Raw genomic sequence first — 16920 nt, 5'->3', positions numbered from 1 at the left:
ATAAAATGATTCTATTATAAATTATCACTGGACTCAAAATGGGAGTCCTAGTACAAAAGACACGTACTTGCCATCACTAAAACATTGACTACCCACATGGTGCCTTCTCTTCACAAAATAGTTACTCCTGGTGAGGAGTAACTCACCAGGCAAGAATACAAGGCAAGGGCAAGAATAGGATTTTTGATTGCACAGCCGGTGTTTCAGGCACCCATCCTCCCAGGAAACCCAACAGAAGACCCTGTATCCCCTGAGTACACGCAAAACCCAAGCCCTCAAGCCATTTTCCCCAGGCCGTCTTAATGGTGTCCTCAGCCTTGATGGGAGGAGCCACGAGGTTCCCGCCCCTCACCTTTTAATAGCCACAGGAACCTGCCCACCCACCCACTGCACGCGCATTGGCTGGACAGTGGTTGAGGGTGGGCCCTGATGAGCGCATGCTCAGAGGGAAAAGCCAGAAGGGTACTTGTGAGCTCCTTTGGTGGCTGCGGTTTCCCTGGCTTTCCTGAGGGGGGCTCACTTACGTCTGGGTCCCATCCCACAGAGGCTGAGGAGGAGAAGCAGGAGGCGAGTCCCTGAGGAGACGCCGTGACCTGAGGGCTTCCTTTACTGAGGAGGTCTTGTGCTTCATCTGTCACAAGCGGTGTCCAGGCTGGTGGTGATAACTGGGACGATGCTCAGGCTTCTGAGACTTGCTTTGGCCTTTTTTCGGAGGACGGCTGACCCCGCAGAGCGGCAGGGCCCACAGCAGCAGGGTCCACAGCAGCAGGGCCCACAGCAGCAGGGGCTCCCACAAGGTATTCCTCTGTGTGTCCCGTAGTCCCCCACCTCAGAAGCTTCCCAATAGGGGCTCTGTCACCCCTGGCATGAGGCTGTGGTGACTCGGGCTGGTACAGCACATGATGGCGGCTCCATCTTCTGTGTGTGCATGGGGAGGTGTCCGGAGTCCCCAACAAGTTCCTGAGAACCAACCCCCAAACTCTCCTGTCCATCTAAAGTGAGAAGGTGTTGACAGAGAAGACCTTGGAGACTGTACCGCCTGTGCTATTTCCCCACGTGGTTGTGCAGCACATGCCTATTTATATTTCCAGTAGGCGAGAAACTCCCTAATTTGCGAGTGAATTTAGGCTTGTATCCCAAACGGGAATGTAATTTGAAGCCAATTGGACGCCTCATACTTATCTGATCCCATAGGAGGGCAGAGAACCCGTTGTGTGGGCAGACTGCTGAAGTCAGATTCCTAAATGTTGCCTATCAGCTAGGCTTGTGTAGAATTTTAAAAAATAAATAAAAATAAATAATAATAATATGAAGAAGACAAAAGAAAGAAAACCATTCAGACTTTATTTTGGGCTAGCCTTCAATCTCCAGATATCTTTTAGTGTTTTGTCTGCTGAGATGGTTAAGTGTCTATAGAAGGTGCTACTCTTCATGTTGGTGATAATGATGAAGGGATATAATAGGAGCAGAAGCTTAAAGACTCTCATATGTAGATATGGTGATAACTCTCTTGTGCAAGGCACTCACAACTCTAGACAGTTGATGTGCATGTGTCAGTTAATATTCACAAACTGGGCACAGTGGCTCACACCTGTAATCCCAGCTCTTTGGGAGTTCCAGGTGGATGGATCATTTGAGGCCAGGAGTTGGGGACCAGGCTGTGCAACATGGCAAAACCCCGTCTCTACCAATAATTCAAAAATTAGCTGGGCGTGGCTGCACGCACCTCTAGTCCCAGCTAGTAGGGAGGCTGAGACATGAGAACTGCTTGAACCCAGGAGGCGGAGGTTGCCACGAGCCCAGATTGCGCCATTGCTCTCCAGCCTGGGCAGTGGAGCCAGACTCTGCTGAAAAAATTAAAAATTAATTGTAAATTTAAAAATTAAAATTTCAATAAATTTTTAAAAATGTACAACAACCCTATTAGGCAAAATCGTGATTGCTGTGGATTGACAGATGAAAACAAGATCAGAGACATTAAAAAAGCTTCTCTGCCCAGGTTTATGCAGATGGTGAGTGTAAGACATATTTGTAGTAGATGTTTGCATTTGAAGCTAATAATGTAACTTTTGTTTCTTTTCCTTGTAGGTGACACCCAGTTGAAAACTGTGCAGGGAGTTGTCACAAGTTTCTGTGGTGATTATGGCATGATTGATGAGTCGATCTACTTCAGTAGTGATGTTGTGACTGGCAACGTGCCTCTAAAAGTTGGACAAAAAGTTAATGTGGTTGTGGAAGAAAATAAAACACTTTATGCATTGAGAGCAATCAAGGTGAGATGTGCATGAATTTGGAAATTGTGTCTTATGCCAGTGGGCTTTCTTTCTGCATCTTTCTTTTCTTATATTAATCCAGCATCTCTGCTGTGATCCATAGAGTGGATGTCAACTGCAATTTGAAGCCCCACCCCTCTGAAGCTGTAGGTTCTTCTGTTCCAATATTTGTAGTGATTTCTGCTTTAAAACATAAAAATTACTTATCTATTCTTCTAATCTTTAAACAATATGGGTAACAATAATAATTATTGAACTCTATATAATCCTGCAACTTCTTTCATCAGGTAAAAAAAAAAAAACATTTTCTGTAGTGTGCATTCATAGCAGTGGAATTGCTGTGTCAAACCATGTGCTTTGTAGACATTTTTATTTATTTATTTATTTATTTATTTATTTATTTATTTATTTATTTTTGAGACGGAGTCTCGCTCTGCTGCCCAGGCTGGAGTGCAGTGGCCGGATCTCAGCTCACTGCAAGCTCTGCCTCCCAGGTTCATGCCATTCTCCTGCCTCAGCCTCCCGAGTAGCTGGGACTACAGGCGCCCGCCACCTCGCCCGGCTAGTTTTTTGTATTTTTTTAGTTGAGATGGGGTTTCACCGTGTTAGCCAGGATGGTCTCGATCTCCTGACCTCGTGATCCACCCGTCTCGGCCTCCCAAAGTGCTGGGATTACAGGCTTGAGCCACCGCGCCCGGTCTGTAGACATTTTTAAAAGAGCTTCGTGGAAGTATAATTCACAAATCACAAAACTCTCTTAAGGGTAAAATTCAATAACATTTTGCAAGTTTAAGGAGTCCTGACAATGTCACCTGAGTCCAGATATTTATCCATTCAGTGGCTACTACGGAATTATTCTTTAGCTCTATTGTACTGATTGATTCTCTCAGCAATAGGCTGTGAGACTGCCCATCTGCCCATATAGGCAAGGACAGCAATATTATCAATCTGAATCTTTGCAAATATGAGAAGGGAAAAGCAGTCTCATCATTCATTTGGAATTATTAAGGGTCTTAATAAGATTATAGCAAGTTTCCTTTCTTAGAACTACTTATACATTAGGGATATTTACGGCTATCTCTGTGGTAGGAAAATTAGATTTTTAACAGGAAAGTTTGTATTAGAAGCCCTTGTAGTATTTCGTCCGATACCATCTTTTTCCTTTGCTTTAAGTCTTTCATTCTTTTACAGCATTTATTGAGATATAAGTCACAAGACCATGCAATTCACTCATTTAAAGGGTACAATACAGTAGTTTTAATTTGGTCACAGAGTTAGGCAACCATCACCACAAACAATCTTAGAACATTTTCATCACTCAAAAAGGAAACTCCATAACCATTCGTAGTCTTTTTCCATTCCTTCGTGCTCTCCCAACTGTCCCCTCCCCCCGTAACATCCAGTCCCAGGCAATCACTTATCCAGTTTCTGTTTGTAGATATTTGCCCATTCTGGACAGTTAAAAAAGGTTCCTTCAATTTTTAATAAATTGGAAAGTTGGGTTAGATTAAAAAAAAAAGGTTCCTTCTTTATAACTGTAATTATATCTTCTTTCAACAACATCTCCTCATTCCTCCATCCACCCTAACAAACCAAGCTTCTGGTAATCACTATTCTACTCTACACTGCTATAAGAGCAACTTCTTTATAATCCTCAATTTAATGTGACTATGCAATATTTGTCTTTGTGTGACTGGTGTATTTCACTTACATATCATTCTTCAGGTTCATCCATGTTATCCCAAATGGCAAGATTTAGTTGTGTTTTATGGCTGAATGGTATTCCATTGTATATTTAGACCACATTTCCTTTATCCACTCATCCGTATATGGACGCTTACTTTGCTTTTGTTTCTTGCCTATTGTGAATAGGGTTGCAATAAACATGGAAGTGATGACATCTCTTTGACACACTGATGACACTCTCTTTGAATACATGCTCAGTAGTGGGATTCATGGATAGTGTGATAGTTCCATTGTTAAAATTTTGGGGAACCTCCATACTGTTTTCCTTAATGGCTGTAACAATTTATATCCCACAAACCGTGCATAAATGTTCCAATTTCTTCACATCCTTGCCACCACTTGTTATCTCTTTTCTTTTTAGTGTTAGCCATTTTAACATGCGTGAGGTGGTACCTCTATGGTTTTGATTTGCATTATCCCAATGTTAAAGAAGGTGAGCGTTTTTTCATATGCCTGTTGGCCATTTGTATGTCTCCTTTTGAGAAATGTCTATTCAGGTCTTTTGCTAATTTTTAATAGGATTATTTGATTTCTTGCTATTGAGTTGTTGAAGTTATTCATACATTTTGGAAACTGATCCCTTACTAGATGTATAGATTGCCAATGTTTTCTCCTGTCCTATAGATTATCTCTCCACTCTTTGATGGTTTCCTTTGTGGTATCAAAGCTTTTTAGTTCGATGTAACCTCCCATTGGTCTGTTTTTTCTTTTGTTGCCTTTGCTTTTGAGGTCCTATTTTTGAAATATCATAGCCCAGAACAGTGTCATGGAGCTTTCCCCCTATGTCTCATTCTTGTAGTTTCATAGGTTTGTGTCTTCCTTTTAAAGCTTTAAGTCATTTTGAGTTGATTTATATACATGCTGAGAGATAAGGGTGGAAATTCATTTTTCTCAGATGAATATTCAGTTATTTTCAACATCATTAATTGAAGAGACTGTACTTTCTCAACATTATGTGTTCTCGGGCCTTTTGTCGAAAATCAGTTGACTGTAAATGCACGAATTTCATTCCAGTCTGTGTATTCTGCTCCATTGGTTGATGTATCTGTTTTTATACTGGTACTATGCTGTTATGCTTACTATAGTTTTGTCATATGTTTTGACATCAAGTAGTGTGATGCCTCCAGCTTTGTCTTTGTATTTCAGACTGCTTCGGCTATCTGGAATCTTTTGTGGTTCCATACAAATTTTAGGAGTGTTTCCTCTATTTCCAAGAAGAATGTCATTGGTATTTTCATAGCAGTTGCATTGAATCTGTAGATTTCTTTAGGATACAGACATTTTAACAATATTTATTCTTCTTGTCCATGAACACATGATACATTTCCATTCATTCCTGCCTCATTCAATTTCCTTCGTCAATGGTTTATATATAGTTTTCAGTGTTGCAATCCTTCACGTCCTTGGTTAAATTTATTCCTATTTTATTTTTTTTGAAGTTGTTCTAAATGGGATTGTTTCTTGATATATTTTTCTGATAGTTCAGTATTGGTGTGTAGAAATGCTACTGATTCTTGCATGTTATTTGTGTGTTGTGCCACTTTCCTGAATTTGTTTATTAGACCTAGAAGCTTTTCAGTGGTGTCTTCAGGGTTATTTATATGTAAGAGTTTCCCGTCTGCAAACAGGGCCAATCTAAATTCTTCCTTTTAAATTTAGATACCTTTTGTTTCTTCTTGCCTAATTTCTCTGGCTAGCACTTCCAGAACTATGTGTGATAGAATGGGCAAAAGTGGACATTTCTGTCTTGCTTTAGGTCTTAGAGGAAAAGCCTGCAACATTTCCCCCATTCAGTATTATGTTACCTGTGTGTTTACCATATATGACCTTTATTGTGTTGAGGTGCACTCCTTCTATATCAAGTTTGTGGAGTTTTTATCACAGAGGGATGTGGAATTCGGTCAAATGCTTTTCCTGCTTAAATTGGAATGATCCTATGGCTTTTGTGCTTCATTCATGCGATATGTCACATTTATTGATTTGTGCATGTTGAAACTTCCTTACATCCCAGGATGAATCCCTCTGGAACACGATGAATGATGTTTTTAATGTGCTGTTGAATTTGGTTTACTAATACTTTCTTAAAGATTTTTGCAACTGTGTTCATCAGGAATTTTGGCATGTAGTTTTCTTGTTTTCTCTTCTTTCTGTCTCCTTGTCTGGGTTTTCTACCAGGGTAATGCAGGTGTGATAGAATGCATTTGGAAGTGTTCCTTTCTTGTTTTGTTTTTGTTTTTGGTTTTGGAATAGTTTTAAAAGTAGAGCTATTAATTCTTCTTTATTTATAAATTTGGTATTATTAAGAAGGGAGGTAATTCTGTCTTAGACTCTTAATTGATGGGGGATTTTTTATTACTGTATCACTTTCCTCACTCGTTAATTGTCTGTTCAGAGTTTCCATTTCTTCACCATTACATCCTGATAGGTTGTATGTGTCCAGGAATGTATCCATTTCTTCTGGCTTGTCCTGTTTGTAGGCAGATGATTGTTCACAATAGTCCTTATGATCCATTTTATTTTGGTGATGTCAATTGAAAAAATCCTTTTTCAACTTTGATTTTATTTATTTGAATATTCTCTTTTTTCCTTAGTCTAGCTAAAGTTTTGTTGATTTGCTTTACCTCTTCAAGAAACCAACTCATAGTTTCATTGATATTTGTATTGTTCTTCTCATGTCTATTTCATTTATTTCTGCTGTGACTTTTATGATTTATGTCCTACTACTTTTGAATTATATATTTTTTCTTGTTCCTCAAGGTGCAGTGTGAGGTTGTTTATTTAAGATGTATCTTTTCTTCTGAGGTAGGCTTTATTGATGTAAACTTCACTTTTAGAATTGCTTTTGCTGTATTTCATGGGTTTTCATGTGTTGTGCCTTCATTTTGCTTTATCTCAAGAAATGTTTTACACTTTTCTTTAAATTTCCTCATTGACCCATTGGTTATTTAGGAGAATGTTGTTTAATTTCCATCTACTTTTAAAGTTTCCAAAGTTCCTTCTTTTATTGATTCCTAGTGTTTTACCATTGTGGTTAAAGAAGTGATTTGATGTTATTTCAAACTCCGTTAATTTGCTAGTACCTGTTTTGTGGCCTGCCCCATAATCTATCCTCCAGAATGTTCCACATGCAGTTGGAAAGAATATGTGTTTTGCAGTATTTGGATGGAATATTCTGTAAATGACTGTTAGGTTCATTTGCTCCGGGGTGCAGATAAATCTCACTTTTTGTGGGGTCAATGTTCTGTCTGAACAATCTATTCATTGTTGCAAGTTGGATATTGAAGTCACCTACTATTATTGCATTGCACTCTATCTCAGCATTTGGACCTTAATATTTGCTTCATATATTTAAGCGCTGCTATGTTGGGTGCATATTTTTGAAAATCATTATATCCTCTTGATGAATTGACCCCGTCATCATTATATAATGATCTTCTTGGTCTCTTTTTACAGTTTGCGATTTAAAGCCTATTTTATTTGAAATCAGTTTAGCTGCTCCTGCTCTCTTTTGGTTTCCTTTTACATGGAAGAATATCTTTTTTCATGTCTTCACTTTCAGTTTACGAATGTCCTTTAAGGAGAAGTGGGTCTCTCATAGGTTTGGTTATTGTTGTTTTTAATCCATTCAGCTACTCTCTGTATTTTAGTTGGAGAATGTCATCTATTTCTATCAAGGTAATTATTGATAGGTAAGGATTTATTGTTGTCATTTAGACAATTTTTTTCTACTTATTTTGTAGGTAAATTCTGCCTTTCTTCTTCCTCTTTTACTGTCTGTCTTGATGGATAAGAGATTTTTCTCTATTAGTATATTTTGTTTACTTGATATTTTAAAATGTGTCTATTACATGATTTTTTTCTTTGTGGTTAGTATGACGCTTACAAAAACATAATCACAACAGTTTATTTTACTGATAACATAACTTTGATCACAAAATAAAAACACTCTACCATTTAACTCCACCCTCGGATTTTGAGTTTTATGTTTTACACTTTACACCTGTTTATGTTTTATATCCCTTAACAAATTATTGTGCTTATTTTATTTTTACTAGTTCCGTTCCTTAACCATTATGTGAAAGATATAAGAGATCTGGACACCATTGTTACCATATTAGAGTATTCTGAATTGGTGTGGTTACTTTCACTAGTGAGTTTTATACCTCCAGATGTTTTTGCATTACTCATTAGCACACTTATGTCAGCTGGAAGAACTCTCCATAGGCTTTCTTGTAAGACAGTTGTGGCGGTGATGAAGTTTCTCAGCTGTGATTTCTCTGTAAAAGTCTTTATCTCCCCTTCACTTCTTGGTACATTATTCTTGGTTAGAGATTTTTTTTTTTTCCTTCAGCTCTTTGAATATATCATCCCACTCTCTTCTGGCCTATTACGCTTCTGCTGCGAAGTGTTCTGGTAGGCATATTGCAACTGCCTCATATGTGATTCACGTCTTTCCTCTTGGAGCTGTCGGGATCCTCTCTTTTTCTTTCATCTTTGACACTTTGATTTTAATATGTCATGACGTAATCTGTTTGGATCGTATCTTACTGCAGAACTTTGGTCTTCCAATACCTAGACGTTTGTAACTTTCTCTGGGTTTGGATGGCTCTCTGTTATTATTTTTTAAATAATCTTTCTACCCCTTTTTCAATCTCTCCTTCCTCTTGAATGTGAATGACTCATACTATTGCCCTGTTGATATTGCCCAAAAATCCAATAAGTTTTTTTTTCCTTTTGTGTCCCTCCTTTTTCTTTTGTCTCCTTTGACTGAGTATTTTCAATGAAGCTGTCTCCAAGTTTACAGATTCTTTATTTTGCTCAATCAATTTTCCTCTGGATGTTCTCTATTGTGTACTTCCTTCATTGTATTTTTTGATTTCAGGATTTGTTTGGCTTTTTAAGTTCCTTCAATCTTTCTCTCAAATTACTCTGGTAAAGTCTCAATCATTTCTCCGTAATTGTTTTTGAGGTTCACAGAGCATGTGGAAAATAGATATTTTGAATTATTTGTTAAACAACTCATACATTCCTATCACTCTAGGGTCAATTGCTGGCGCCTTGTTTTGTCAGTTTGGTGATGTCATGTTTTCCTTATTGTTCTTGATCTTTGTGGTCATGTGTTTATATCTGCATATTGAAGAAGTAGGTATTCATTTCAGTCTTTGCAGTCTAGCTTTTAGGGGACATCCTTTAGCAGTAAGCCTGTCCGGAAACGCTATATAGGTCTCTTTTGGTCCTTATGTTTGTGAACACTGCAGCTATTGAAGCACTTGGGGGCTTCCTAATCCCAGGGACACAGTGACAGATGCTTCAATGGCATGCACTCCCTTAGCTATTGAGTCTGGTGCCTTGCAAGACTGGAATCCAAGGCTCCATTCACTGACAACTCCCTGTTGTAGTAGAATATTCTGAGCATAAGGCCAGTGGAATCACTGGCAGAGATGTGGGCCAGGTATTGAGTTTGTTTTGCTGTGTCTGTGGCTTCCTGTCTGGTGCCAGGGTGAGTCTAGAGATTTGGTCCACAAGTACCATCTTGGAGTCAGGGGACATGGGCTTCTGTCAAGTGGTGGCACATAGTGTGAAAGGCCTGCTATTGGGTTCCAAGGCAATGTCCTATGCTTGCTACTCTCTTTCCTCCAGGTGGATGGTATCTGTCTCCATGCTGTGCTGTTGAAGTTTGGGGAAGGGGTGATGTGGGTAATGTAAAACTGTCTTTACTACCCTCTTCAATGCATCTTTTCTTATTTTCATGCTATAACCGGGTACCATGGCCTCTCACCTGGTTTTCTTCTCTCAAGTGACGGTATTTTCATACAAGGATAGTTTTTCACATTGATGTTTCTGCAGGAGGACGATCACTGGACAGTTCCATTTCTCCATCTTGCTCCCTTCCTCCTCCATCTGTTTAATTTTTACATACTATAAATATGTCCATCTTGTCCATGTGACTTCTGTGTTCAGGATGTTTCCTTAGACTAATTCTAGCACATAATTTACACGAGTATTCACTTAACTTTTCTTCTGAAAGTCATTAATTTATTGATATCTAAACATACAGTCAGCCTGGGTTTGTTTTCTGTGTATACGACTGAGAGAAGGATCTGAGTCTTGTTTCATTACTGGCTATTCAGTTGCCCTCAACATTAATTGGATAATCCACTTCGCCCCTATCGTATTGAAATGCCACTTATGTCATACAACACATTACCACAAACATTTGTATCTGTTTGTACCTGCTGTTGTGTTGGTGGTATTTCCAAGGCATAAGAAACAGTGTTGGGAGCCACGAAACATGGGCAAAGCTTTAGTCTGCAGTATGTCTGTGAGTTGGTGTGGAGTCAAAGAACAGAGAGCTCCAAGGGTGCTGTGGGTCATCCACTGGGATACCGACAGAAGTGGTGGTAGATAGTGGACGGGAAGCTAATGCCTCATTCCTCATGACAGTAAGTGAGGGAGAAATAAACATCAGATTGGTATTGACAGCCGGAAAGACACCAGTTAGGAAATGTGAAGAGCAGCAAACTAGGGTATTTTTAAAACCATGAAAATCAATTACGACTCAGTGGCTCAAGTTTCCATCAGAAGTCTTTGAACAAAAAATTCCAACCCTAGGAGTTTATCCTATAGTTAAGTCAGACAAGTAGTCCAAATGTTAGGACACAAGCAAAATGTCTAATTACGTGGAATTGGGTTAGTAAATTACAGCACATCCATTAACTGGGATTCCCTATGACTCCTTCCCTTCTCGTGTTATTTAAAAACTTTTGTGTTCATTTTAGGTGATATTTTAATACCGAATACAGTGCTAATTTGCTTTTAAAACTGATATATATGTATTTGTGCATAGGTGAAAACATAAGGATGAGTGTTACTGCCAAAATGTAGTCCCTGGTGGTCTCTCGGTAATGGAATATGGATTATGGGGTAACTGCTTTTTGCTGTCTGCTTATCTGCTTTTTTTTCTACGTTTAGTATAATGAACTTGCATTATTTCTGTAAGTTTTAAGGATTATAAAATAAGGACTATTACACTTCCAATAAGGAAAAAGGTTTGTATGCTTCTCTATTGTAGATAAAGTAAAGCCCTAATTTGACCTGGTTTATTGAACCTCCCCCAGTTGAGGGTATTGTTCCAACTTTATCTTGTGCTTCTCTCTCCTAGGCCTGGATCTCGAATGTTAGGGTTTTGCTCCCTAGGCTCCTAACTTCTGTTGTTTTTCCTCTCTGTCTCCCTGCTCCTCTACCCCTGTTTACAAGGTTACACCTCTGTCTTCTTTCACAACCCAGCACAAATCTGACTTCCCCCAAGCAATGCCGCTATTTTCTCCCTGTCTGAAATGTTCTCCCTCTAGATAATTCACAGAAACCGTCTTTGAGCTAGTTTTATATCCTTCATCGCAACTTGCTTACGACTAGGTATCTTTCCACTTTACCGTCATTTCACTGCAAATTCCTGCAGGTAAAGGATGATATTTTTTAAATCTGGGAATCTAGTGGTTCGAGGGCATTAAACTTGGGTATGCAATTAATATTTTGGGATACATTTCACAATTCCTGAAGCACACACATGATATTTACCATCATCTCAAGTCTGTGGTCCATTTACCACATGAACTATATTCACCAGTGTTTAGGATGGCTGTTGAAAATATTTTTGGATACCAGTGTTTTAACCATGTAAGTTCTCATGCTTAAATTTGTATTATTTTTGAAGTAACTCTTTTGTAAATCTTACAGGTGGATGTTGTGCCTCACTGTCTTTACGGTGCTGGACCCTCAGACTCAGGAACCAGACTTTTAATTGCATGTGTTACTTCTATAAGTGAAGATACTATTTATGTTAGTGACAGCATTTATTGCTCCGTAGACATTGCTGCTGAAGGTATGATTTAGATTTTGAGATATATGATGTAATTCTTAATTTTTTGAGAGGATTTTAGTCCTAGAACAACCTTTACAGTGTACTTTGCTTCAGTCAATGGCTCTTCAATATTAGAGGTAAACCTTTCCAGTTGAAATTATGTACAATATAGGGGCAAATAGGCAGTATTTTAAAATGTCTGCTGTCGTCTATTGTGTGTTCATTTGTTTGATTCCCTCAGTAATGCCTGGATATATTTTTCATTCACATGATAATTTAATCTCTAATCAAGAAAACAATCCTACAAGTACATAGAGACGCTATTTTTAATACCCTTCAGAGACTATACTTGCAGGGATCATTTCTGTGGTTGGTTACTAGAGAAGTTTCTGTGACAGAGTAGACTACCAAATTTTAAAAGAATGCACTTCAAATGCTTTAAACAGAATTGGAGATAGTGCCTTGTGGCTGTGTGTGTGTGTGTGTGTGTGTGTGTGTTGTTGAATTCTCTTTGTAATCAGCAGATGTGTTCTAATATTTAGCTTCTACCCAAAGATATACTTTTTTTTGTTACTTTTGTCTATTGCAGCAGTCATATAGCTTGGGTAAAAAGGGGGAGAATAGTTCTGCTTCCCCAGGCAGCTTGCTAATTTGTTTCTTTTGTGCAAAAACAGGACTCTGACCTGAATTTTGTTTTAAGATGTTGACACTGTCTGCTTTGTTGAGAAGAGACTATGAGGGAAAGGGTGGAGTCAGGAAATCAGTCAGGATAATGTTGTAATATTCCTGGTGAGAGTTGATAGAGATGTGAATGAAAATGGACAAGTGGAGGACCTGAGGATTGAGTTGACTCTGGATATATTTTGAAGTTAGAGAAGAACCCAGGAGGTAATGGATTAGATCTTTGATGTGGAGGAAAGATGAGTCCAAGGTACCTCCAAAGTCTTTTGTTTGAGCAGTGGTGAGGGTGGAGTGGCCAGTTTGTGACGTAGATGACTGAGGCAAGCAAAAGTTGGTGAATACTGAGAATACCAACAGCTCAACTTTACACACCTTAGATTGATGTAAGCATATGGAGAATTGAACCTGAGGTTGGTTAGAGTTGGAGGCATATACATTTTAGAGTCATTGGCCCATAGATATACGGTACACACACACTAAAGAAATGTGTGTAAATTAACAGAGAGAGAGAGAGAGAGAAGAAGTCTAACACTGTGTCTAGTGTCATTCTACAATGCTGGATCCTAAGGTGGAGAATTGTTTCACTTTGTTGATATTGCTAGTTTTCTGGAGTCATTGTGGCAATTTACTGTCTCACTTGCAGTTGGGATTTTCATTTGCTCCACATTCTTTCATGTAACTTTGTTATCCTGTGACTCACTTTTAACTTACTGTAAACTTCGGTTTGAAACTCCGTGGTCTTAACTATAACCCGTAAGGCACAGACTTAAGAGTTCATCAGCTGAACACAACATCAGGGGAAATTCATTGATTCTGAAAGTAACATTTCCTAGTGGTACTGCAACCACTACTACCAATCAACAGTTATTTGGTGGTTACTATGTGCCAGCGATGATCCTGTGTGTATCGCACATATCAACTAATTCTCACAGCACCTGTGTATCATGAAGGCTACTTCTCGTGCTTCTCATTTTATAGATGAAGAAAATGAGGCACAGACAGATTAAGCACCTTGGCTAAGGTTGACAGCTGAGTGAGTGGCAGTGTCAAGATTTGAAGCCACGTAGCCAGGTTCAAACTTGTGCTCTTACCTATACTTTTGACTGCCTCTCACTAAGGAGTTGTGAACAGGAACAACTTGTTTAGTAAATCCTGTGCTGCTCCCTTAGATTAACTGTGATGCATGGTTCACACTTTCCTCCATTTGACTTTGTTAAATCAGTGGAGGAGAATCAATGCCTAAGACTTATAAACATCTTTTCGAACTTAGAGATTTACAGTGTATCTGTTTAAATATGTGCAAAATGGACTTTAGTTCTAGCAGAACTGACTTTAAAGTAGTACACTATCAAATAACGTGTGAAATTAAACGTGACCTAGTTAAGAGATCATGACACTCGTATTTCTCCATGACTGTTTTAGATTTTGTGCCTTATAAGGGTGACTTGTTAGAAGTTGAATATGCCACCGAGCTAAGCATCTCAAACATCAAGGCAAGCTCTGTGAAGCCCACCCGTTGTGTTCATGTGGAAGAGGTAATTTCTTTCCGGTTCCTCCCGTCATCAGTTTCTGATAACACTTCCTTTGGTGGTAATTTTTGTGCCCAGGATTCTGTTGGGCGTAATGGGAATAACAGAAAATATGAAGAAATACATTCTTTGCCAACGAAGGAGCCACTTTTCTTATTGAAAAGGCAGGACTTCCCAAAGGAAATAATTAGAAAATTATGTGGAACAAGCACATGATTAAGTTATAAATTGTGCATTTTACTCGATACCCAAATGTTATTAGAATCTTCCAACAACAGGAGGAAGAAAAACAATCTTTGTGCCAGAAAAATTGTAGGGAAAGAATGAGCGGGGTATATTGTGGGACTTGAGCTTACCAGTAAATGCTGAGAACGATTTAGTTATTGGAGTCTGAATATGAGCAGGCAGTTCAGGGCAATAGAGGGTAATGAACATATTTTGGTAATATTTAGAGCAGGATTTCTCATCAGAGACTCCGGTCTCATCTCTGGAGAATCTGATTTAATTGGTCTGAGGTGCAGCATGGACATGGGTATTCTTACAATGTACCCCTGGTGTTAGCAATGAGCCAACCAGGTTGGGAATCATTGATTTGCATCAAAGTCGCCTGCACTCATGCATGACCCAGAATGGAGGAGGTGCACAGCAGGTTACAGTGATTATCAGACTTTTTCATAATCATTTCCATTATTTGTACTCACAGGTCCGCATTACTAGCATACATGGAAGAAATGGGATGATAGATTATACTATCTTTTTCACCTTGGAGTCTGTGAAAATTCCTGATGGATACGTACCTCAAGTAGACGATATCGTCAATGTGGTCATGGTGGAGAACGTTCAGTTCTGCTGTAATTGGAGAGCGGTTTCTGTCACCCCAGCGCAAAAATTGTAATGACAAAGCATTTTAATCTGTTTATCTTTCCTTTATAAGCAGTAAAGGGGTTGGTTTAACTGAAAAGGTTAGCTTAGTAAGCCTAAACAGTATTTTATATATGACTTTCCTGGCAAATCTAATTGAGATACTGGCCAGTTCAATTGGACCATGAACCCAGCTTAGGGAAATAACTTATCAATTAAAAAGCATGCTAAATTAGCTTGCTAGTCACTGAAGGAAAGGAGTTCTTAGTTAAAATGAACACTGCCATTAAATTTGAATTTTATGTCTCTCATTAGGAGCAGCAGATTCCAGGATGACAGAGGCCTGGGATGGCCCAAAAGGGAACGTCGGAGCCAAAGCGTTTAACTGAAAAGACAGCAGGGACAGCATGTTAAAGGCATGATTTAAAGTTACAATTTGACTTCAGTTTTGAGCCCCGTTATGCTGTCTGTACAATCTGTATTGCTCCATAGCCTCTTTCATCTTCTGTCACCCTCATAACTTGCGATGTTTATTGTTTCCCTTGTTCCTTCTTCCCCATACTAGAATGTAAACTCCACAGTGGCAGGATGTCTTCTGGTCTGTTTTTTGTTTGTTTGTTTGTTTTTTGTTTTTTTTCTTTGTTTGTTTGTTTGTTTTTTCTGTTTTCATCAAAGCATCACCAAGCACTTAGAAGAGTGCCTGGAAGACTCAAGGGGCAGATAAAATGTTAAGTTCAATGACTGAATGATTGGGCCAGCAACGATGTTTAGCTGTGGTTCATTCATCACTGGTTTCTTAGGAATAAAATTGTTGAGCAATGCATTAAGACCTCTGTTGATTTTTAAACAACACAAACAACCATAGAAAGCCGACTCTGCTGTATATGAGCCTCTGTGAGCCACTTTGTTGCAGAGGTGCAGAATAGTTGAAGTCATGAAGAAACGTACAAACACAGAGTCCCTCGAGGGAAGGACAAGCTGCTTACCCACTGGGAAGGGTTATACTAAAATCCCACAAGTACACCCCATGAAACTTCATGCTTTCGTCTAACAGAACATTTAGCCAGGCAGCTGTGACCTAGGGAAAGGGATATATTCAGAGCTTTGGGCATAGCTTGAGTGTCATTGTGAACTTACCCTGAGTCCTGTGATTCATAATTTCACCATTGTTGAAGTTCCATTGAAGGAAAAGAAAAGGTGGCCAGGCACATGGCTCATGCCTGTAATCCCAGCATTTTGGGAGGCCAAGGTGGGCAGATCACCTCAGGTCAAGAGTTTTACACCAGCCTGGTCAACATGGTGAAACCTCATCTCTACTAAAAATACAAGAAAATGTATGTGAGCTTGGTGGCACGCACCTGTAGTCCTAGCTACTCGGGGAGGCTGAGGCAGGAGAATCCTTTGAATCCAGGAGGCCGAGGTTGTAGCAGTGAGCCAAAATTGCACCACCACACTCCAGCCTGGGTGACACAGGGAGACTCCATCTCAAAAATAAATAAATAAATAAATAGAAAGGAAACAAAAAGAATGGTACAAGTTATTTTGACAGCATGAAGAACATACCTCACAGTGGTTAGGGGGACTGAACATCTGTGTTTCCCAAAAATTCCTTTGTTGAAGCCGTAATCCTCAATGTGATCGTACATGGAAGTGGGACCTTTGGTAGGCTATTAGGCTTAGATAGGGTCATGAGAGTAGAGCCCCATAATGGGATTAGTATCCTTAGAAGAAGAGAAAGAGAAGCCAGCATTTGCTCCCACTCCTCCACGGGAGGAAACAGCCAGAAGTTGACAATCTTCGAACCAGAAAGAGAGCCCTTGCCCAGAACCCAATCAATCAGCACTTTCTTCTTGGACCTCCCATTCTCCAGAACTGTGCAATATAAATGTCTGTGGTACTGTGTCATAGTGGACCCAGCTAAGACAACAGAGAGCAGATATTGACATCCTGTAACAAATAAAAGCAATCC

The 16920-nt window shown here is 39.2% G+C and overlaps 1 protein-coding gene across 1 annotated transcript; it reads left to right on the top strand.

The window, feature by feature from the left end:
- The first annotated feature begins 673 nt into the window (after window positions 1–673).
- On the top strand, window positions 674–15774 carry LOC105538471 (cancer/testis antigen 55-like). The gene is made up of 6 exons (XM_011978338.1): window positions 674–797; window positions 2089–2273; window positions 11757–11901; window positions 13984–14096; window positions 14794–14981; window positions 15267–15774. The coding sequence occupies exons 1-6, from the start codon at window positions 674–676 to the stop codon at window positions 15334–15336; spliced, it is 825 nt and encodes a 274-aa protein (XP_011833728.1). The 3' UTR covers window positions 15337–15774.
- The last annotated feature ends 1146 nt before the right edge of the window (window positions 15775–16920 follow it).

Source organism: Mandrillus leucophaeus, unplaced genomic scaffold (genome assembly GCF_000951045.1).
Source record: "Mandrillus leucophaeus isolate KB7577 unplaced genomic scaffold, Mleu.le_1.0 Scaffold1032, whole genome shotgun sequence".
NCBI lineage: Eukaryota > Metazoa > Chordata > Mammalia > Primates > Cercopithecidae > Mandrillus > Mandrillus leucophaeus.
This window is presented reverse-complemented; position numbering and strand designations above follow the sequence as displayed.